The 25,183-nt window shown below is 39.9% G+C and overlaps 1 protein-coding gene across 1 annotated transcript in view; it reads right to left on the bottom strand.

The window, feature by feature from the left end:
- Positions 1-23,586, bottom strand: part of LOC135256778 (ras-related protein Rab-6B-like) — a 76,331-nt gene extending 52,745 nt beyond the window's left edge. The window contains exon 1 of the mRNA XM_064338915.1: positions 23,368-23,586. Coding sequence (XP_064194985.1) covers positions 23,368-23,437 — 70 coding nt within the window. The 5' untranslated portion in view covers positions 23,438-23,586. The remainder of the gene's footprint in view (positions 1-23,367) is intronic.
- Between the last annotated feature and the right edge of the window lie 1,597 nt (positions 23,587-25,183).

Here is a 25,183-nt window from a genome sequence, read left to right as displayed (position 1 = left end):
TTTCCTCAGCGGTGGCATCTGACCCTGGTGTTGTCGGTGCCGTGGAAACGGAGCTGGTGTAGTGTAGCCCACTCATGCGGAGCAGAGGTTTTGGATGAGCACGCCATGCCCAGTTGGCCTGGCGCATTGGACCAATAGAGGGCCCTGCCAGCTTTCTGGGAAACATAGCATGGGTCTGGTGGCACGTAACCTGGGAAAGATAAAGCTTGATTTCCTGCCCAATTACCTCTCCTTTCTTTAGCACATAAAAAACAAAAAATACGCACAAATCACATGAAAGCTCTGGGACAGTAAATACTATTGATTGTACGTTATTTGGTGAAACTGCAGCAAGCTTCAAACCCTTGGTCTATTCTTTCACAAGCATCAATAATTCTCAGACTACGTTGTGAGTAACTGTCCATGTCAGAAAGTATTGAATTTGGCACTACCATACAGACCCGGACTTGAATTTATTTGTTTGCTTAGCCAACGTCCTTGGACAAAATCACATAGCTCCATTCATCTTAGGGTTTATTTGCTGACAACACAGTAAGCTGTAACCTAACTTGAAGTCTCACTTAAAATCTGCAACCTCTTGTTACTGTTTTCCTAAACACTAGAGAACATTGGCACCCCAGTACAGAAATGCATACACCTTTTTGTCATTGCATAAATAAAATAAAGGCACCAAGGTGCTCACACACCTATCTGGTGGAGTTGTAAACAAATGCCACATTAGAGGCCAGTACAGCCTAAATGCAGTTTATTTCCTCTCAATAAATGCACAGGAAACTCTCTCTCTCCTCCTCCCTCTCCTGCCTTCTCCCTCTCTTACCCTCCACTCCTCTTTCACACACACGCACACACACACACACGCATGCACACACGCACACCCACACACGCACACACACACACACGCATACACACACGCACACGCACACGCACACACACACGCATGCACACACACACACACGCATACACACACACATACGCACACACACACGCATTGCACACACACGCACACATACCCACACACACACACACACACACAGAAATGATAACACTGTGGAAATATATGGCTCCCACAGCGACGATGACTGCCTGGAAAGGAGATATGAGCCATATGTCTGCCGCAGTGGCCGCCCCGCCTGCCCGAGAGAGGGAGGGAGCCTGACATTTCCATGTTTAAATTAGATTCTGTTCACATAGCGAGTGCATATGTGTCTGCACGGGGGGTGCCAGGCCAGAAGGCTGCGGGGGATAAAACAAGCATCCTTTAGTATCTGACCCGAAAAATCACTACTGCGCCGTTGTTTCGCAGCACAAGGTTGCACAAGGCAAATGAGTTTGCTGTGGGCTCCGTTCTGGCAGCTCCTGGTTCAAGTGCAGCGTGGCAGCCATTGACTGCATGACCGGTCGCTTTTAACATAACATGCGCAAATTTCTGAGACACATAATCTAGACAAGTGCAAGAGTCTGCAAAAAAAAACCGTTTACGTTTTTTCATCTATTACTGCCCTTTTGTGGCCCTTCATCGTGCTAACGCAGCTTCTGTCATGTTAAGCTGTGTTTTAATGGAGACTTCATTCAGTCACTGGCTGTTTGAATCTTTTTCTGACTGTCATTGGGTATCAGGACCAGGGGTAACAAGCTCTGCATGGCAAGCTCTGTTTGAGCCTATTCATAGCTAGAACAGTTCTGTTCATATGTCATGGCCCCTGTTAAAAATGGGTAAAATAAGCTGGTACTGGAAAAACTTATTTTACTCAGTGGTAAAAACTCACACATTCCTATAACACAAAAAAGCCACACCAGTTTATGTCAACTTGTCACCATTTTATTCACTGGCCCTTACATCAGCAGGGTAACAGTTGTGAAATAACAGCTATAACATGACACCTATAGCACTCCATTTCCTTGACATTTGTTAAGGTAGCTATGTCAGCTACATTCTCATAGAGGCAATAGCTAAATCTTTGAAGCCGAGTCATTTCTTTGAGATGTTAGCATGCTAATTATCATTGCTTGTTTGTCATATATTGTCATGATGCTATTTATTTTATTTATTTATTTATTTTATTTATTTATAACTTTATTTAGCTAGCTAATTTTGCTAATTTTGCTAGCTAGATTGTAATGTTAATTAATCTCAAAACTGGTTGCTTGTTAGCCAGCAAAGAATTGTTTTGTTCTGGCTACCTATCTAATTGATATATAGCTATGCTTTTACCACATTCAAGTTAGCTTCAGAATGTGAGAAAAGATCATTGTGCTGAGCTTGTCATTAAAACTACAACAAAGCTAGCTAGCTATTTTTTGTAGCAGGTTATAATTATTGTAATGACATTAAGCATATTCATTTTAATTTTCATCTCAATGAATTTTCACTTGTGGTCATGTTCAAGTTCAAGTTCAAGTTTATTATTACTCGCAGAGGTACACTGAATTGCATGGGCATTACAATAATAAAAAGAAAGAATGAGGATTGACAGTTTCACCACTGAAATACCCAGGTATTAAAGTTCCCAATTTTAATACCTGGATATAACTCTTCGTTCAACATTGCACTGTATATTTAAAATCAATATACTGTTTAAAAAATGAAATCATATGGAAGTGCTGCACTGAATCATGATATTAAAATCTACCGGTAAATAAGTACCAGGTGCTCTTCCGGATGGGAAATACTTAGCAGTCTTGAAAAAATCTGAGGTACTCTGTGATAGAGATAAAAGTTTTTTTTTTAAAGTCTTTATTCCAACATGGCTAGACAACATAAAAATACTAACATGTTTAAACTCAGTGCTGAGTCTTCATCAGGGTACAAATTTGTTTTTCTACTTTTATTTTTTAAGAATAATTTGGCATTTCCAATTCCAGACTATGTAAAAGCACGCTCATATATGGCCCCTGGTGCTGGCTCGAGAGAGTGAAGGCAATTTGCAGCTTTCCTCTGAAACACACACCTGCCAGCCAGCTGCTTCTTTTCACTCCGCAGCTGCAACTCACACATGCGGGTCTCACAAAGGCTACAAATTCAATGTGGATTTCTGTCCTTTCTGTCATAGGTCACCTGAACTGGTCACAGGACCAGACCTACACATTGTAAAAAATAAAATAAAAAATCAGTATTTGTTTATTGTCAATACAAATGTTTCTTAAAGTGTGTTTAACATGATTTTCAATTGACAATTTAATAATTCCACTATTTCTATTGGCAGCAGGTAGGTTTCAGATAGAGGGCCAGCATATCATATTTCAGAACAGACAGTTGCCCCATATTGGACAGATAGAAAACTGTGTGCTGGTTGCACATTCATCAAATGGCAAAGCATATCCTTTGTGTTCAAAGGAAGACATTTTCTGTGTAAGCACCACTTCACTGCCTTCCAATTACATGTTAAATAGGATCCGACTGTTGAGACTGGTTCCATGGTCATCAGGTCCTGAAGTGTACATTTTGGATTTTAATATGAAAATCTATGCAATTGACATTTTAATAATAAGCAATTAGCTAGTTACCTAATTTCGGTTGCCTTTTAAATAAATAGGTTTAGTAATACACTCCTCTCAGAAATAACATGGATGAATAATTTAAGTGAGGTTCGCAAAAAAAAAAAAAATCTCTCTGGGTGTGTGTATATGTGTGTGTGTGTGTGTGTGGGGGGGGGGGGGTTAACTGCATGCCATTGAAGTGGGCTGTCATTTATCTGACAGTTGAAGGTATCACGAGGGAAATGCAGCATCCAATTTGTGTTTAAACATCTAAGGAGGAATAGTGAAATATACTGACTGACTGATGACTTTTTTTGTCTTTAGCGGTCTTTGCTTTAGAGTAATACTTTCAAATGGATCATTAAGACTGAAGACACAGCAACCAGTGTACTTCCAGTAATGTCAGGAATGAAAGAACAGATGTACTGTATAAGTCACTGTCTAAGGCAGAGTACTTTCAAAAGTAGTTGAAAAAATAATTGAACCATTTCAATTAAAGTATCACAGAACAGCATTAAACACGGACACAATTCAGATCTAGCTTTCACACCAGAAATACATGGAAACATGAGAATAGGGACAAATAAATACTCATAGCTGACTTATTAAAATGTAACAATGTGCAAGGCAAGCAAGGAGCATGCACCTAAGTACTGTTCAATTGACCAACAGCACACATGCAGTGTATGACTGAGAAGACTGGGTAACATCAAGGACAAACTGTAGGACTCAGCCATATTCCAATTATGTGACTGTGAATTCAATAACAAAGAAGTAGTATTCAAAATCTGATTTTATAACAACAGCTGTTCCTTCTTTTATTTCTTTCAAAGCGTCAGCAAAAGGGGGCTTCTGCAAGACTTCTGCTGCTTTGGCACACAATCCAAGAACCGAAAATGGATTAAAAAAATATGACAATTCTGTGAGGATTCTGAATGAGAAATCGATACTATTATATGGGACGAGGCGTAAAAAATAATATATGTCACAGGTTGGTTTCGACTGAGAACAGTCTGCTAAGGTCCTGGATCCATTGGCAAAGTCAGTGAGACTTATATGAGACTCAGAAATCCCTGCTTGTATCAGACTCAGAGATCACTGTTTATATCAGATATACCTTTTGCACTGGCACATTATAACCAAGCCAGTCCTGCACTGGACCCATGCTGGAGTTTTTGAACTTGTTCAAACATGATCCGAGCTCATGAGACTGATCCAGAAAAAGTTTGATTTCATTTCTGGAGCTAGCATTATTATAATAAAATTGGGAGCTAGGTTATGTCACAATGGTCATTTTGGCAAGAGGATGTACCAGAACAGATAACTACAGGCAAATGACAAATTGTCAACAAATAAGTGCATAAAATGTAGCAAACAGTTTAGCAAAACTGCTTAGCAAAGCGCTTAGCTAGCTAAGGTCTTAGCTAACTATGGCAATATTTATGCTAGATTAATCTTGAACTGAATTGATCATTTATTCCATGAGATTAGCCTACATTTACATACTTATATACACAGCACCAATATTACTGAACAAAAATCAAGGTACACTTTCGTATCAGTAAAAATACTTTTGTATTTTTTTGTCTGATGATCATTTGGCCAGACAATATATCCATCAACAATATACCTCTGTGTCACTATATCTATGCTTTTGCTGACCGAAAAAACCAGACACCAGCATCACAAATAAAAAATCTCCTTGTAGCAAGTGATGTATGCACCCACCTAAAGAGTTCAATCATCTACCAAAAGTGCATCCATCTATAAATATCATCATCAACATTGCAATGCATTTTGGGTATGCCTTGGGCCGCTAGAAGCCAACAGAACACAATGCAAAAGCAAATAGAGCTGTGGCCACCAGTGTGGAGCAACTCTTGTCGATTACGGTTCAGCCCAAATGAACCAGTGCGCAGAAGGTGCAAGAGATCACTGCTAATATTAGATTCAGAGACCACTGCTCCTGTCACTTTCACTGTCTGCAGGTCCCTGCCACAGCGTTGCAGACCCCACCCTGCAAAGCCCTCAGAGGTCACCCGAATACCAGTGCAATATTCCCTGTGCACAGCCAAACACACCCCGACATAAACACCCAAATGCCCACACACGCGTACACACACACACAGGCACGCACGTACGCACACACACACACACACACACACACCCACGCACACACACACCCACACACGCACACACACGCACACACACACACACACACAGGCACGCACGTACGCGCACACACACACACCCACACACACAGGCACCCACACGCGCACACACACACACACACACACACACACTGGTAGGCATACACAAACACAACCCAACAAATTCGAAGCCTCCTCAATTTCTGAAGGCACCAGCCACCAATGTTGTGCATAAAGATTACACTATTGGGAAGATCAATTAAAGCTGCAGGCAGCACGCTTCTGTTTTAGTGCTGAATTCAAGAGCACTATTTACTGTGCATTCTCGCAGGGACAATGACACAGTTGATACAGTACATTAAACACCCGGGCTATGGATTTCCTGGTTTCTACTTCTTTATGGTAGCAATTCTCTGATATTTTGTGCGAGCAAACAAGGTAGTTGGTACAATTCAGCTATGCCACATACCTTATGAGAATAGTTTGGAAGACATCAAAAGGGTAAAGGGATTAATTATCTGAACAGTACATAGTTAATGCACCTTACATTCTACTGACATAATATCCATGATATGTCAGATTCAGTTCCAAACTAAAGTGTACCACAGCTAGATTAAAATCTGCAGCCTTCTGATTATATTACTGAATTCCTAACCATTATGCTACACTGTCAGCTCAAGGCATTACACCCAGAGATGCTTCTTATCATATGACAGTTACTCTATAACATGACTCACCAGCCATAATAAAGTCCAACTGCTTTCTTTATCCTTCTACCTCCAATGTCAAATGTCACAAACTCTCCTTTTCACTATACCACATCACTGGCTAATGCTTATTTTTCTCTTCTAAATGGATTATAATTTATGTCCCGATGAAACCTATTAGATGTTAAAACAGAATTCACTCTCCACTCTTGCGTATTCCCGTGCAGTAAAAAAAAATGCTCATCTCATGAACCAGACACGCCTCATTCACGATGGACATCACGAAACATGCTCCTTTGAAACACGGCAAACAATGGGAATCAATCGCACTCTCATCGCGCGGAAGGTGAGAAAGGCTAATGTTTAGCTGGACGGAGCGATGCGTACGTGGATGGTTTTGTTAAAAACTGTTACATCAAAGTGAGTTTTGCGATCCCAAAAGGGCAAAATACATTTTCCATTAGCCAACTCTACCCCTGACTCAAATGTTGCTACATTACCATGGAGGTATTGATTAATAAACAGGAGCGCATCGATCTTCGCAGAGAGCCCCAGAGTCCCGCTGTGAAATTGCAATCGTTCCAATAACTAGCAGTCGCTCTGCATGGGACCGTCTGAATCAGAAAACAATAGATAGCGGGGGGAAAAAACGAGGTGCTCAAAACCGAATGAATAAACAAAAAGTCTAGGGAGTAGCCCTTGTAATGAAAAACCGTGTTTATTGATTTTTTTTTTTTTTTTTGAAGGACAAAAGCTCTAAGCTTGCTTGAGAAGTCCTCAAAAATCAAAGTAATTACATCAGGCCAGGCCAGGCCAGGCACTTCAGATACACCAGCCTGACAAATAGCTCAGTCTGTGCTTTTTCACTCCTCACTTTAAAAGCTGCAGGGAAAACGCTGCTTTTTAAAGACCCTTTTAAGTCGCTGCCTTCATTAATTTTTATTTGGTTTTTAGTGGCTACCCATTGGACGAATTCTGCACTGGCTGTCATTTGCTTCGGCTTGTATAGGTTTTTAGGGGTTTTGTTTTTTTTTAAACTTCATTGCATTTTTTAAGTTTATGTTTCTTTTATTGAGATGAATGTGTTTCTTTACCTAATTTGTATGTGCCTGTACTTAGCAGGGAACTTTGGAAAGAAGTTTAATTAAGTAATGAATGCATTTTTCTTATAATTATTATTTTGATTACCACCACAAATATCAGTGTTGGTGCCCCCTCTGCCCATTATCTCAACACATAGCTTTAAAGTGATCAACCCAAAACTTATCCATCTCATTACATCTGCAAACTACTCATAATTGCTCCCCCAGTTTGTAACACTGGATACCTAAGGCTTATATTTGCATGCCTGTCTTGATCATATGGATCCATCCTTGGGATAAGGAACTAAACTGAGGTCCTGTTTCGCTGTGGAAATTTCAGATACATTATCAATAGTTGAGGTGTTAATCGTAGTTTTCTAATTTCCACAAAAATGGCCTCCCTCATCTGCCCACCTAATCATCCTATTTACATCTAAATTAGTAAATGCCTAGTACTTTCTGCCAAATTTGATTCCCCCAAAGTCGAAACTGAATCAAATGAAAATGGATGTCGTAGGTGACCTAACAGGTTAACTGAACAATAAAGGAGGAAAAAAATGAATGTAAAAGAAATCAAAGAAAATAAAACTGGGTGGCCTTTCACCACAGATTGGAATAGCCGCAATCTCTTGGTTGTGTGCTACACGGCCTATTGGTCCGTGCGTTGTACTGGTACACCTCAGCGGAGACGGAAGAAAAACTAATACTCACAGAAGCTACCAGATGCCAGAGGAATGGCACACAGCATGCTGGGATACGACAGACTTCCTCCTCAGCGGGACTAGGTACACTTTGAGCCGTTTGGCTGTCGGAGCAGCTGGGCTCCCTTTTAACGGGATCCTGTCATCCGGATAATTCCGCACCAGCCTGAGCCGCAATCAAACATCGGCCTGGGCTTCTGAAACTGCACTGGCGCGATGCATCACCCTCCCTTGTGTTGCTCAGTTCTGCAAATTTGAATCTCTTGGGTTATACGAGTTTATCGTTCCGAGCAGAAATTGGACAATGAAACCCCCCCCCCCCCCACACACACACACACACTTACATTTCCAATAATCCATAGCATGAATATCACTGAGTTACAAATTTGGAGAATTTCTTTTACGGCGCAGCCTTTAATAAAATTGTTATGAGACCATCAATTCAAAGAGATTTTTACGCAGCCTTATAAACCAGCATATTGGAGGCAGATTTGATTTTATGGGTGAAAGCTAAAACTCTGATATTATTAATACCGAGGCTTGGGAAGAAGACTTGCTGACCTTAGCATTGCCATTTGGAACAGAAATCCCACTGCAGCAATGCTTCATGCAGTCGACTGTAGTTGCAGCAGTAGAATCAAGTTGTTCCCTGGACACCTGAGGCATCTAAAGCTTATTGGAAATTTAATTGCTTCTTTGTAGAGGTTGAGTATCAGCGAGGTTGTTTGATGTCACTGATCCACCGGATTACATTCACTCAACTACGCTGGATCAAGGGATGAAAGGGTACGCCATATACCATGATATTTAATGATAAAATAGTGAGATATCATAAGCCAGATGGTATACCATAATACATGATGACACCACGCAACCAAGCTGTCACAGGAGCCTGTTGGGAAATTTAGCAGGTATAATAAAACTACATAAGACAATGGGGTAAATGGAGCAAGACTTTGTTGCTCTCTCTGTCACCACTCAGAATTCCCTGCCCTTTGACATAGCTACAGTAGTTTCATTTATGTCATTTATGGCTACTGCACAGGTGCACACATCTTACATTGTACGGTGAATGTCTTTCATCTTGCATTTGAACTTTGACAGTTCAAAACCCTGGAGCAGACCAAATATATGTACCTGCACCCAGTATTAAAATGTCTAAGGATGTTGCTGTCTCGGACAGATTTTACCCAGCTGCCAGTAAACAGGTCCATTACACTGCGTGTGGTCTCTTTGGTTTTTAAAAAGAAAGCCAAAGTTTTGGCAAAAACAGGCTTAGCTAATGCAGAAAAAATGCCATGGCTAAAGGAGGCACTACTTCAAACCTTGTTTGCACAGCCTCATCCTTCCAGTTAGGTCAATGCAGAGTTTGATTCCCCTTGTTTGAGAATATAAGGAATAACATATCTTAAGTTATCAGCTAGACAATGAACAAACAACAATTCAGAAACAAATTACTTGACACACACAAAAATATATACATATATTGATATAAATGAATGGAAAAAAAAATACTAGGCATTAATCTAGAGTCAGCTTTCCTGATGTTAATTTTTTTTTTAAATCCTCCTAATTATTGATACCATGTTTTGGTAATTGTAAAATGATCTTGGATCTGTGTGGTCAATGGTTAACCAGAATGTGACCCAGGGCTGGATGTTTCAGGAGAAATTCTAGGGAACAGGGAACTCAAGGACATTGATACTATAAAGAAGCTCAAATTTAGCTGTATTATTTTGGAGAGAAAAAAAATTGAATTTTAAACTTCTACAGATAGGCCAATTACACTCACATGAAATTTTCATTGTCGAGAATAAATATGCTCATCATGATTTCAAGGAATAGGTTTTGTGACAGACACATATCTCATCTGTTGTAAAATGTCATATTGAATTTCCTGGACATTGTTTATGAATTCCTTGCTGTTCCCCTTTGAATATTGTAGTAAGCGGATGAAAATCAGTTATTTGCTTTCATGTCTACATTAAAAATGTCACTGCATTCACACATGTGAAAATAGTTTGAGTGTAGATTCAGGAAATAGAACTTGCTGAATCTCAGTACTGGTTGTCCTAAATTATATTACACAACAGCATGCTGAAAGATACCAAGTAAATTTTTTTTTTTTCTTTTTTGTTTTTTTTTTACCTCAAATGTAATTTGCTGTGTAATTGGCCCTAAATGTCTCCATTTGATAAATTTCATCCAATAAGAGGCAAATGCAACTGCACAAACAATGAAAAGCATTGCCCAAGTGGTTCCTGGAAAGGGAGGGGTTTACAATGTTGCTTATGATCAGTTACTCCCATTGGACGCTGTCCAGCTCAGTCAATAGCAGATCAAAGGTGACAGTAAGCCGCTCCTACCAGACCGTCAAAGCGAAAGAGCTCTGTCGCACGCGAGTGCAACGAGATGTGAAATGAAAAAGATTGTCTTTATAAGTTGGACTTTTGCTTGATAAAGCAACAAACTTAAGCCACAGGACCAGCCCTAACCCCGACAGTGTGCCTCTGAATATTTACCTGCACACACACTGGGCTCCAAATGGTCGGCAGTGGGACAGGCAAAACATTAAATGTGTGAACAACGACAGTATGTGTGCCTGAAATCCTACACAAATTCCTACACAAACTGCCTTATTATGCTATAAGATAACAATGCATTAATAGAGTCCACTTCCCATTCCTGTAAAAAAATTCTTAAAACCCCATTAAAATGATATAGAGTTTGAAATGTATATTGTTTATTCTGATATTCAAGAAGGAAGCCAACCAGAAATGAAATGGCATCCCCAAAAACATTTTTTTTTGCCATCTGCAGATGATAATAGAAACAATTAAAGCATTATTTATTATATATTCCAGCTTTAAAATTGAGCGCTACCAAAATTATACAAATGACTCTAAAGGATTTAGTTATTTCCATCTTTAAAACTTTCTTTTAGAAGACAGTGCAAGCAGATTTTTTTCTGTTTCCCATGCCGAAACCTTTGTCAATGATGGCTATGAGGTGTTAGTAAAATGCAAGTTGAGAAGACCAGTTTCACTGATCATGAAAGCATTGTAAAATATTCAAATTAAAGCCTTTCAAAATGAACCACGATATACGCATTTGTCATATAGTACTCTCATATTAAACACGTGGCAACATATGATTTAACAAAACAGGGTGAACAATACACATGTTCTCATCTTTCCTCGGCAGCTGTAAGCTCGGGTGAGCTTCTGTAGCTTCTCTCGGTCACAGAGTCTGAGAATCATGCTGTCTTAGAGTACGGCTGCATCAGCTCGCTCAGACGAAATGAACTGTCAGTCACGTTGACTGCTGACACCAGGGCTCATCAGGCGGGGGAAGCCCCAGTAACCTGATCTAACAGACCTGCTTTAAGGCCAACATAAACTTACTCCCGACTGTCGGGAAAAGAGAAGGACATAAACAGACTGAAAAGAAAAAAAGAGGCTAAACACCCCACCCCTTACATAACTGGGTTCCATCCCAACATGCATTTCAGTAACATCTAGAAAGAAACACAGTTTCACATCTAATCTAATGACCATTTGTCTTTGCAGCAAATGAGCTACAACATTAGTATTGTATTACAGAAATCATTTGTAAAGGCCCAAATACCTTGGTGACATCCCTAAACACTACATAGTTATGCATGTTGCCATAGGCTGTGACTAATCAATGACCTAAAATCATTTTATGTATAGACTGAAGTAGCTCAGAGGGCCATAGTAATTCAATAATTTTGTGTAATTCTTGCTTTGATTAGTGAAACGAGTGTACACGGAACCTCGCCGGAGATATTACGATAAAGAGTTCTCCGTATGTGCTGTCCATGGTGAGTCTTCTACAGTCGGTTTACTGGTGGGTTGTAAACCCCCCCCCCCACTTTTGATGAGTCATTGAGGCCTATCTCAGCCAATAAAATTTTGTGTCCACACATTTTCTAAATCCTGCTCTTTTCCAGGGTGACTTCTTAAGAGTAGGCTAAATAATCAATATTTTAATTGCCAGAGCGATACATGCATTAAAATTTCCAACTGCAGCGCCACACAGGCTAAGAACTGAAGGAGCAAGTTGTAGATGTACAAAGATATACTTTTAAACAGATTACATATCAATATTTTATCTATTGATACACATAACCTCCTGAAAAGTTTGCTAAATCAAGATAAGTACCACAGAACATGACATATAGTTGAGTGAGTTTCGTCTTAACCTCGACCGCGACCAAACCATCTACTACAAAGAACAGGCTACTACCCTGCTTTCCTCTACTTTTGCCATGAAATTTGGCCATAATTATAGGACACCAGAGATGCAAAACTGAACAGGGTTTTTAACCTTTCTAAAGAAGGTCACCCTCGCTAACTGTTTTTCACTCCCAGAACATTCCAAAAAAGCTGGCTTCTGGTTTCCTAGAGTTCCTTGGAACTTCATTCCTATGTTGCAAAGGGGAAAGTTGGAATGGTCTTTGAACGTTTTTCATTTTTTATAATTCCAGTTAAAAAGAAGTCAAATGGAGGAGTTATTCTTACTAATTTATGGGGAAAGTTGTCAATGCTTAGAGTTTGCCATTGCAATGCTTACATTCAGAACATTCTTTGAATTTTGATGACATATCTCCCATTATGTTTTCATTACAACATCATCAGACTGTAGCTGTCAGGGGATGGTCCAAATACATTTGCATGCGACATGCATGGAATGTTTTCACTTTGTCGGAACATGTTAGAGATAAATATATTCTCAGAATGTCTGGGGAATGATTATATCATAACATTATCTCATAGCAAAACAGGAATTTAAACCTGTATGTTCCCCAACATTTTTGAAACATTTTGAGTTTTAATGGGATTAAACTAAAATGTTGTCAATAAACCTAGCTGCTTGCAATTTTCCTCTGTGCTTGGAAACAGGGTGCAAATCAATGTAGTATAGCCTTGGTTCTGTCACCTATTTCCAAACAAAGGAATATATGAGAGGTGGGTTCTAATATAAACAAAGCTGAAAACATACAGTATATTTATGGAACTTGAGCCTATTGTACAATATAGTCCCATTCTTCAAATGTGCAATTTTTGTGATCAACATTTTTAATTAGAACATACATCAAAGAAATATGCATTTCTGACATGCATTGGTAAATATACATTTGTACTGAATGTGGGCAGTAGCATTGTCTGAAGCCAAGAGATTCTGCTCAAAATAAGCTTGAAAAAGCAGTGACCAGTAAACCAAATCCCAAGGTTAAGCCACTTAACAGTGTTAGATGAATACAAGATGCAACCAACAGACCTACATCATGCCGTGGCATAATCTACAGCAGGGTTCTGCAGAACCAACACCACCACAGTCTCAGGAATAATATATGCTTCTTCAAGTTGTCTATAAAAAATAATTTTTTAAATGTTTTTTTTTTTTTCTGTACCTTTTTACTTGAACTATTTAAGTCCAAAGATATTTTTAAGGGACAAAATAGTCTTACATTACAGCACATAATTCTTTGTAATGTAGTTTTCATTATATAAAAGGTTTTCATCCAGTTAATAGGAAAATGTAATGTGTGACAGAAAAGAAACATAAATGTAATGAATGTGAAATATAATGGATGAAATATAAAAATCCAGTTCTCCAGACAATGCACATTTACAGTGAAAAAATTACACTTCCAATTATTAGATGCAATTCAAAACATATTGTACTACTACTGGTTTTCTTAATCTGCAGAAACTGTATTTTGGCATTCATAAATAGTGCAGCCTACATTATTTTTATGGATGACATTTATTTCTTACAAAGACAAATAACCACCGTTATCAACAATGTTTTGCGGTTATCGGAATTTCAGCTCAGACAATTTAGCTGAGAAAAATTTAGCCATGTTCTGCATAATAAACCCTGAAGCTATGGCTTTAAACGATGATTGGGCCTACTGAGGGATATAGATGAACTGCCATTCATTTCACAAATTTAAAAGGAAAATATAATGTTTTGTGTATAATACTGTATGTTTTGGTCCAATGCATTTCTAGCACAGTATAGTGGCACATTTCAATAGCTTGATATTTCCCACACTATCCACTCCCCAAGTATGAGGATTAATGTACAGACCGGCTGGTATACAGCTCCTCACACGAAAGCAGGTAGCATCCAAAGGGTTGTTTTATTCAGTAGGATGAACTGGAGGAATATTTACTAAAGGTGCTTGGAGGATCTCATTAAAATGCAGGAAGCCGAAGAAAAAAACAAAACAAAATAGAACAGAAGAGAGTAGCTGGTAAAAGCCCTGCAGGGTTGTACGTGTGAGGACCCTGAAAGTGGTAGAGTTAGTTGTATAACCCATCACCGCTGCTGATCTATAATTAAAGTGTGCTTTCCAGATCCTAGAGGGGAAAGGGAGGGGGTGAGTGAGAGAGAGAGAGAGAGAGAAAGAGAGAGAGATATGGAAAATCACCATAACACTAGAATGCTTTGCTTAATGCTTGTCTTAACCTCAGTCACTTCAATAACAGCACTCTTTCCTCTTATAAAACAAGTATTGCCTCACCCTGCGGCCTCTTTTCAGACAAAGTCAAAGCTGTTTGCAAGACTACAGGAAACAAGAACTTATTGGTCTGAATTAAATCGATATGTGTTCTTAATTTCGACTTTGTAGTAGGTATCTTTTCTTCACATTGGCTGTTAACATAATTGCAGTGATTGCTGATCTTTTCTGTGAAGAAAACAGTAAACAGAGACATTTATTTGAAAATCAATGCTAATAAAAAATGATCGTCTAAATCCAGGCATATAGGCTGTGACATTATTTACCTTGATTTTCAGCATTTCTGTTTGATTGTTTAAAGTGTCAAGTAAATTGTTCAGTACCAAACTCTTTTTCCTCTCTTCGGAGTATGGATAATATACACATTCATTGCGAAACCAAAGGCATACACAGATACAACTGCATGTGCAATTACGGCAAGCTTTGGCCTCTGTTTTCACAGAACAGATGGAGCACATGCTCAGCTGTAGCACAGAATACACTTCTCTGATAAGTCCTTGCTGAGTAATTTGCTCAGCTAGTATTGAAGGAAATACTGTCCTGTTATGAGAGGGATAGACTAAGATAGACAGCGAGGGATAGACTAAGATAATGTCTTTTATCTGCTTTGAATACAAGCCTCTAAGGTGACATTAGAGTGGTTTCCAACTCCTTACAGGTGTGTGAGTGCCTTTGTTATATTTTAATGACAGGGAGGAGTTCACATACTGCATTCAAAACTTGGGTGACAATGACACATAGTGGTTAGGGAACAGATAATGGGCCTCATTCACAAAACGTGTATTCAATCCTAAAAATTTATGTTCTTAAAAAAGTAGCAAAGAAAAACCGACGTGGGATTCATGTAATGAGTAGGCCTTTGATTTTGTGCATATCCGAGGGTTAGCAGAGGACAAACACCGATTGTTTGTAAATTGAACGCGCGTGCCTGTTCGTGCAAATGTAAGGAAACACCTTTGCAATCCCACAAAGGGAATGGTGCCTTCAGGGCCATGTGCAAACACCAGCCATTCACCGCTCTCTCCAAACATATCTGCGTCTCATATGCGCGGTCCCATAAGGACGCCCTCTCTCCCCAAGGCACGATTAGCCAAGTAAACCGAAAGCAACAAATACGCCATTGCTGAATGTTGGGTTTGGCCGCACATTTGTGGGTCATATAGCATTACCAATTATCATGAATCTCTTCATTAATCCATAAATGAACTGAATTACACTTGTTACCAACAAGGTTATTATAAATAAAAGTAAGATGAAAAGTGCATGAGGGGGGAATAAACACCACCGTAAACTGAAATAAAAATAAGAATAAGTTTTTGAAATAACGAAGCTAAAACTACCAAACTTGTTCTTAAAAGTAAAAATAAAGCGAAACTGAAATTGAAATGCAATTGTATTGATCAACATTTGTTGTAAACATTAGGTCTGTAACTACTTAAAATGCATTAATAATAAAGCATACTAAATAGAAATATCTTTTGCATATTACCTTAGGAGTTTGTTTGGAAACAAACACAGATTTAGATTTTACCAAAGAATTCAAATGAAATAAATTCAGATAAGAAAAAAAAATAACGAATGCCAAAATGTTCACAGAACTGTTTGCATAGTTAACGATCAAATTTGATCGTATGCATGTTTGATTGTAGAATGAGGCCCAATGAGTGGATTGCAGGTTTTAATCTTAATCTTCCGTTTCAATAAATATATTCTCTTGATGAAATGAGTCACACAATTCTGCACAAAGCCACTGGTCAAGCAAAAGAACTTGCTGAATATTTTAGTATAATATTTTATCATTCAGAGGAGAGCCATTCAAATATGGCTAAATACGGCTCATTGCAGATGTACTCCTGGCCTTGAGAAGGAAAAGAGTAATTTTGATGTCAAATTTGTGACTGAGTCTAGGTGTGCATCTCCAGTATCGGCAAACCTCTCACTTTTAACAGAATAATAAAGCACTAGCTATGCATTAAGAAGGCATCCTCTTTGCTCGCACAAATGTACAGCATAGCTTGTTCACGCACTGTTTTATAAATAGTATGTGAGAAATGTTTGGCCTGAAGGCAGTGTTTTGAAAGAAAAAAAAAATGCTGGAAGAACTGATGAAGAATCCTGATTTAGAGAGAGAGCGAGAGAGAGAGAAAGAGAAAGAGAGAAAGAGAGAGAGAGAGAGAGAGAGAGAGAAAGAGAGAGAAAGAGAGAGAGAGAGAGAGATAGCAAGCAGATACTGATGAAGTAGAAGGGGCACAGCTCTATCCATGCACATTCTGCCTGAACAAGAAGAAGTGGGGGGGGGGGGAATTGAGGGTACACACAGGGGTGGTTCTCAGAAAAAGACGGCCCTTCCTGTTCTCTCTCCCTGTGGTCTGCTGTGTCTGGACAGCCGCACTGTAGGAGATGGATTAAGAACACGCCACAGGAGTCAAAATGGCCTCGATAAATGACAATCCACGCTGTTTTTAAAAATATTTTAACGGTAAAGGTACCAGTACCCTTTATCTTGACTCATGGCAACGAGCAAGACTTCCTGTTGGCAACAAAAGCTGCCGCTGTGTCCTCAGACAAACCCTGCAGGTTCATGCAAATTAGCTCAGCACTGACATAGTTAGCGCAAATTCATCGAACTAGAACATGTTAATTATCCTGAGATCACAGCATGTTGCCATTGATATTTTCAATTCTATATTTTCCATTTGAACATACTTTCTTTTGTTTGGCTCCTGCTACACAATGTATTGTCCCCAAGGAAAAAGGAAAAAGAGATTCTGAACTGTAGAGACAAACACATTTACTTGGACTTGTCTGAAATGACTAGGTGCAACCTTGAAGATAACTACATTTCACTTCTGTTTCATTTTTTTCTCTATGAGTTTAGGGAACAACACAAATAGATATTACATTTAAGAACATGACACTTTGTTTTAACGGGGAAAAACTCTGCCACAATTATCATGAATTAAAACCCTATGTGAACAGGAAGGACAATCGTTATGCTTGATGGAGGAGAGATCACAGACTGTGTGTGCCCTGGCCTGATGTGTACATGCTAGCCCTATTGGAGGTCAAAAATTTAATTAGCTTTAGACGAGTTGCCAAGAGTCATACTGAAGAGATACATTAGCATGTGTCCCTCAATAGTACCAAATCTGTATACTGGCTGCTGGTGCACAATAATTTTGAGCCATCATTTTTCTATAGAGCGATAGCTGGAGGGGACTGTTCACTTTGGAAAAGCCCTCTGTCTATGCCTCTGACAGACAAAAGGCGAAAGATATTACTTTAATTATGAACATTTACTCATCATTAGTGGCTCAGGCCTAATCACCTACACAGTGCCACTCCTCAACCCTCCCCCTCCCGTACCTCCTTCAACCCTCACTGCTGATGACTTTCCTACTTTCTTTGATGAGAAGGCTGCTGACATCTGCTACTCCTTTAAGATGGTGGAGTCCACAACACATCAGTTAGTCCTTTCCCCATACAACCCTGCGCTTCTCCTCGCTCATTAGCCCTGCCCTTTCAGATGTTGACCTCTCTCAAATTCTGCTATCTCATAGTCTAACTACCTGTTCCCTAGACCCCGTCCCCAGGCCCCTCCTCCAGTCCATCTCAGACTCTTCTGACAACTTCTCATTTATCTCCTCCGGTGAACTCCTCCCTGTCCACTGGATGTGCCCCTGCCATCTTCAAACAATATTGTGTTACATCCCTGCTCAAGAAACCCACTCTTGAATCCTCTGTCATCTGGAAATAGAGTCCTGTCTCTCTCCTTCCCTTTTCCACCATACTCCTGAACATACTGTTTTCAACCAACTAACCCTTTCTCTTTCAAAATGAGTTCCTAGCCCCTCAACACCTCAATGGTTTCAAAGCTGACCACTCAATAAACAGCTGACCACAGCAAAGGTTCTAATCCTCCATTCCAATCCTCCTCAATCTCTAGCCAGCATCTTCCCTCATTACCTTCTGCAGCACAGAGCTCAACTGCTTTGCGCATGCCCTTGATAGACTAAGTTGCACATGAGGCACAGTTTCCAGACCTCATAATATATCCTCTCAACAGGTGTCCTCTGGGGTTCGGTCCTTGATCCTCTCTTCTCTCCCTATATGAAGACTGTTCTGTCATGTCCTCCCATAGCCCCCCTCCCGTGTCTTATTATTGCTAGACTGATGTCAAACAACTTTCCTTATCTCCTGCAATACTCTGGTGTCATTACAGGCATTTTTGGTGTCAACTTTCTAGTTGCAACCATCTGGCAAACCATCACCTAAATTTCAGCTTGGCTAAAAAGTCCTCCCTCTTGTTTGACCACTCCCATTGCAGGGCACCACGGTGTCTGCTTGGAATCTGCTCTTCAACATTTCTGTCAATTTCTCATCAGCTATTCAAAGCAGCTCTTAGTCTAGGCTGTGGATCCTACACACCAGCCAGACAATGCTTCTAAAACCAGCATTCTCCAATTTGGTTAAGAGTGACTACCAATGGACCCGTATAATGTTATAGCAATGTATACCTGTTATCAAAAATTGCCTGTGCATAGGCTTTATGTTTAAATAAAATAGAAAAGGTACATAAATAGCTGTCTTTTCAGTATGTTAGTCTTTGTATTGACACTACATGGAAAACTGAATGAATAGAGGAAGGGCGGACACACTACATCAATATGCCCTTCCAACACTGATCCTGCAGATCCCCCCAAACAAGCCTTCTCCTACATTCACCGGCAGGCCGCCTCTCTGGTTCAGCATGGCTGCCCCTTAATAAATGTGGATACATGGATTGCAGTCAGCCAATTAAGCCCAGCTCTCTCCGCGCACAGGCAACACGAGGATAACCGAGAGCTGACTGTGGGGCTCGGGGCGGGGTGGTGGTGCGGGGGACTGGGGGGGGGGGGGTGGGGGGGGTTTCTGACAGCTCGCTTAATATTCTCCCTGCAAAAGACATGCGCCCTCCCCGCTCCCTCTCGGCCTATCTGCTCCCCTCCGCCACTCTCGCTCTTTATTTTCCACCGCCACTCCAGCTGTGTTTTACTTTGCCCTGAAGCCTTCAGAAACATCACACAGTGACACGGGAGGACGTACGCACAGGCTTCCCACGCCAAGAAAGAATTTGAAATTAAATATTTATCAGTATGTCCTTCCTGCCAGAAATAAGGTATATTTTATAAATGTATATATTTAGAGATAATATAAATACATTTTCTTTTAAGAAACATATAGTTGACTATATTGTAAAGTATTTATATGTATATATATATATATATATATATATGTATGTATTTATATGTAAGTATTTTCGATATAGGATATTCAGTGTGCAGTTCTGCGATACTGATCATCCCCACTAACAAATCACTGAGTAGTGGAGTTCGCATCGATTGCTTATGAGTCATCATTAATGTGAGTCAGGTTTTTACATTCTGCTTTGGCTGCTGTCACAGACACCCACCTCAGTTGTGTCAGTGCACCTTCCAAAAAAACATCAAATTGTGATATTAGTTATGAATCTTGTTTAAGGAAACAGATGCTCCCATGTCCACACTCGCATATCTGCAGTCCAGCTAACCTGCTGTACATGTTAATAGCTGGCTCAAAGGGTAGTCCACTTGTAGGTATTTTACTGCATGTATATTCATCTGCTTACAAATTCATATCTCATGCTTTTGTTTAATCACATCCCCAGCTGCGGCCATGGCCTTTGAATTCCTATCAGGAACCTACAGAGGGGAGGTCATCACAGTCATTGCAGCCATAGGGCCGTGCGACTACCGAGGCTCTGCCCAACTCCTCCCTGACCAGGGCCCGTCCTCTGGATGAATAAATTACGCCGTCGGGCCTGCTGTGGATTCGCGGTTGCCTGAGCACCAGCGCGCGATTACGGGCTGAGCTGGGAGAGAGACGGTATTGACCAATCAAAGCGGGGCGGATAGCAGCTGCCTCTATCTCCAGACACCCTGGCCTAAGAGATTCCACACTGCTGCCTGTCTTTTTTGTGATAAGGCCGAGGAACGCGTTATCTGAGACAGCGCAGCCGGGCCCGGGATCTCTTAATGCACAGAACTTTCAACTTGCGCCTCTATCTCTAAGGCTGGAGCTTCAGCACCACGGACAGCGCTTCAGGTGCCTTTCAATTCTCCCTGGGCAAGAGGAGACCTGGCTTCAAAAACATCCCTCTGCCAGTCAAACGTTTACATTGATGGTGAAATCCACTGCGAGCAGACTCTCCCAAAGCCCAGACTCCTGTTGACTCCAATTAAACCAGGCGACAGAAACATGCAGAGCAGCGCAGTTCAATCCCAGGATCGGCCACAGTCTGTGTACGGTCTCCAAACCTCCGACAAATCATGCTGCTTGTAAATATACGAACTTAGGGGGCACGTTACCTGGTAGAGGATATCCTGCCAAAATGCGGTAAGCTTGTTCTTCCAGTGGCCAAAGAGTATTTGACGACTGCTATGTCAATCACATAGCTGATGACGAAAGGGCAGTCTCTGCAGAAGTAAACCCATGGGAATTTGCGAGGGAGCCGTGACAGGCTGACATACAGTATAGGGCAGTGTTTGACCCAGACCAGTGGCCCCTTAGGGCCCGCCATTCTCACACCAGCACATGGGGCAATCCCGTGAACCCAGCAGCCATGTTGGGCACATTGCCATTCATTGGTGAGAACAGCAGTCTACTGAGACTTGCAAACCCAGGAAAAGTGGTCAAACAGACATGCTGAAAATGTATAAAATTGACGAGTAATTAAATCTGTGTTTCACAATGCTAGCCAAATCTACTTTCTTGGAGCATCTTAATACTAAATTCACATTCTCACTAGAGACTACAAAATGTAATGCAAATAATATGACATACACAGTCATAGAAAAATTGTAATGACCTTTCATAAGTCACACTCCATATGATTGAAACATAGCTAGTAAATAAAGGAAGGCCGAGTTCATTTTCTACATTCCAAACTTGTGCACAAAGCACATTTAGACCGGAGCGTGCAAATTTAGGAAAAAAATTGATTTATGACAGATAAGGCATTTCAGTGGACAAAATTCAAACAGCTACAGTTTAAAGACAACAGTTTACAGACAACTACATGCTCCAGGTTTATAATATTTTTGCGGAGGTCTTCAGGTCATGGGCCATGTTTCCTACACATGTCACTCTGCTGATATGTCTGCATTGCTAGGACATAGCTGACAGGTGGCATAATACGTGCTGTCAAAGGATCAGACGGCAGGTGCATTCCTACCGCCACCAATGCGTTCCCATGGAGCGACGGGCCTCTTTAGCTACTTCGATTTTACGAAACCCATGTAGTGCATTCTGTTAGAATTTTCATTTAAACTACACATTGCTAGACTCGTACATGCAACATACAACAAAATGTGTGATCATTTTAATTAACATAACGCAAGGCCAGCTACCTCTGCCAGAATCCTCGGTGTACAATCACTTTAGTTATGGGCTGTGGGCAATGCAAGTCTGCTTTGCAGCCAAATTAGAATGGGAATGGGCAATCGCCAACGTAGTTTCCCGACATGACAAGTGCTTACCCAGAAGGCTTATGGGACAACAAAACGAGATTTTCCCGATTTAGAAGAATACATATCTATCCGTTTGTTAGCTCTTCACATACACGCAGCAATTTGTTGTTGTTGGTTGTTTGTGCTGTGGCAAAGACAGTTTCGACTTCAATGTCCCTATTATCACGCTTCAAAATAAGCAAGTGGAAGCGGTGACAGCGCAGTTCCATATGAAACACATCAACATTGATTGTTCCCGGAACGCTGAATTCAACGAATTCTAATATGCTGACGGTCATATTCTCTTGGAATGGAAGTGAAAAAATATGAAGATGTGCATGGATAGCTCTTATCAGCTATGTAGCGGAGTTTTTTTTCATATTAATAGTTTTCAATGCATCCAGATTTTCTTTTGAGATTTTGTTGTTTTTTTATTGCCCGAGGCGCTAAAATACGCTAATATACCAACTCTGGTCGTCCTCTTCTGCACTATCAGGCAATAAAAGACGGCGGCGAAGACTGCAGCTGTAACAAGTTATTCTACAGACAGTAGCAACCAGGGTGTGTCTCAACAGAGGATTTATTTATTTATTTATCCATTCAAATCCAAGTGCTGCTCGCTCATTTGAAATCGTAAAATATTCCTTCTCCCTCCCGATTTGAAAGCGTAAATTATTATTAGGGCGTATGATATATATATATATATATATATATATATATATATATATATATATATATAGCTTGACACCACTACATAGAATTAACCCAACAATATAGTCTAAATTTTACTTCATGTTTGTTACGTAGTACCTTAAAACTCACGCCACAATATATGCAAAAAATAGTTGTTCCCAGGACTATTATGAAAACAATCCATTATGACAGTGCGTTTATTTAAAGTTGCGACTCTTAAAACAACAAAATGAGTTATTTCTTCCTATATTTTTTTCATCATGATTTATCAACATTCAAATCCCCCAAAAATTACCAAATTGAAACTTAGAGCCCAATGCGTTCGTTGACATAATTCAACTAAACCCGGAGCTTTCAAATAAGCTCTTGTTTTCTTTCGACACAACTAGCCAAGAATTCATTTAATCAGGTCCAGCAGGTGTATGCAGGTTAATCCGGTGAAATAAAATTAAGCAACATTAAAATAAACGAAACTCACCGCTTTGCTCCCCCAGAAAAACGAGTTTGAATTTTCTCAAAGGGTTCCCAAAGTCACCACCCACAGACATGTTTGGGTTGCTTTTTTACAGTAGTAGACAATTAATCTGCGTTTCCCCACGGTTCAGGTACTCTTGCTGTGGATGCTCGCCGTGTAAAGATGCGCTTCTATCCACGAAGCGATGGGAATGCTGCACTGCCTTTCCTGTCAGTTTGGGAGGCCTGTGCGCCTGCGCGGCCTCTCCTCCCTCAGTTTGTCTGTCTGCCGCTCTCGCTGGCCTCCCCTGCCTCTCTCACAAATGACGTCATGCTGGATTGAAGCACACACAAATTAAGCAAACTCTATTCCAAAGCAATGCTGCCCAATGTTTCCTAAATTATTTAACGTAACATAACCTGTTTTTTTTTCTTACCATCAGAAGAGAATGTGGTAATTTAATTTGTATGTGTCACATGAAAGTATAAAATTACAATAATGTATAGTGGAAATAAACTACAATTCAGCCATGTTACACTTAAGAATTTTAAAATGACTACACTATGTTTGAACAATTGTCTGCGTACAGTGCTTTGGTTTGGAAAGTGCCGCATAAATAAAATAAATATTATTATTATTATTATTATTATTATTATTATTATTATTGATATTATTTTGTTGAGAAAATTGTGCTCACAAGTAAGATTTTTATTATTCTACTTTTTAAAATAAATGATACTATTTTACTTATTTGGCTGAAGTTTAAAACTTTAAACATATCCTTTCTGGAGTGTAATTTTTCATCAGCTGTTTAACACATTCATTTAAATTATGTTCTTCTATGTGTGCTGTTGGCTGAAATACCATCACATGTGCACTTCCATATATGTCTATTTTACCTGTGTATCTGAGTTTTCTGCAATTGGCTACTTTGATCAGACTACTTTAATCAGACATTGTTATTGGCAGAAAATGTAGCTAAATGTCCAATGGGGAGAATTATTGACAGTGAATGGAGCATTTGTGATGGGCAGGAGGAAGAGAAAAATGCTAAATATCCCAAGTTCGAGGCTTTATTGCATGGACGTGTGAGGTTTTATCTGAATTCTGTGTGTTTGCATGAGGGCAGAAGGTACAGAAGTTAATGTTCTTAAGGGCTGAGAGTCTGTGGTCACTGTGGTAATTTCTGTAGGAAACGTTGAAAAGTGCCAAACTCTCGGTGCTGCATAGGTATGGGGCATGCCCCGCCAAGCCATGACTTGGCAGATGCTTAAGGTTAAGTTTAAGGTTAAGGCTTACTTTATTGTCTCCCAAGGGAGAAAATCGTCTTGGACCAGAGAGATCCTACTGCACAAAAATAACAAGACATCTCACATTTCACATTCACAGTTAATACATTACAATATAAACATTAAATAAAAATATACACATATCACCATCTCATAGTATAGTCTGTCAGTCCGTCTGCCAATCTGTCTTCTGTGTATCTGTCCATTCGTCTATCCACCTCCAGTTGCTTACCTGCAATCTCAATAAATCCAGTCAATGTGCTTCAGGAAATATGTTCCTCAAAATAGTTTGTTTGAAAAGTATGTATATAAAAAATACCTTATTAAAAACACAGTGACGGAGTGTGGCACAGTGGGTAAGGAACTGGGCTTGTAATCGAAAGGTCGCAGGTTCGATTCCCGGGTAGGACACTGCCGTTGTACCCTTGAGCAAGGTACTTAACCGAAATTGCTTCAGTATATATCCAGCTGTATAAATGGATACAATGTAAAATGCTATGTAAAAAAAAAAAGTTGTGTAAGTCGCTCTGGATAAGAGCGCCTGTAATGTA

The sequence above is a fragment of the Anguilla rostrata genome, chromosome 6, assembly GCF_018555375.3.
Source record: "Anguilla rostrata isolate EN2019 chromosome 6, ASM1855537v3, whole genome shotgun sequence".
Taxonomy (NCBI): domain Eukaryota; kingdom Metazoa; phylum Chordata; class Actinopteri; order Anguilliformes; family Anguillidae; genus Anguilla; species Anguilla rostrata.
The sequence above is the reverse complement of the archived record's forward strand: the minus strand, read 5'-3'. Positions and strand labels throughout refer to the sequence as shown.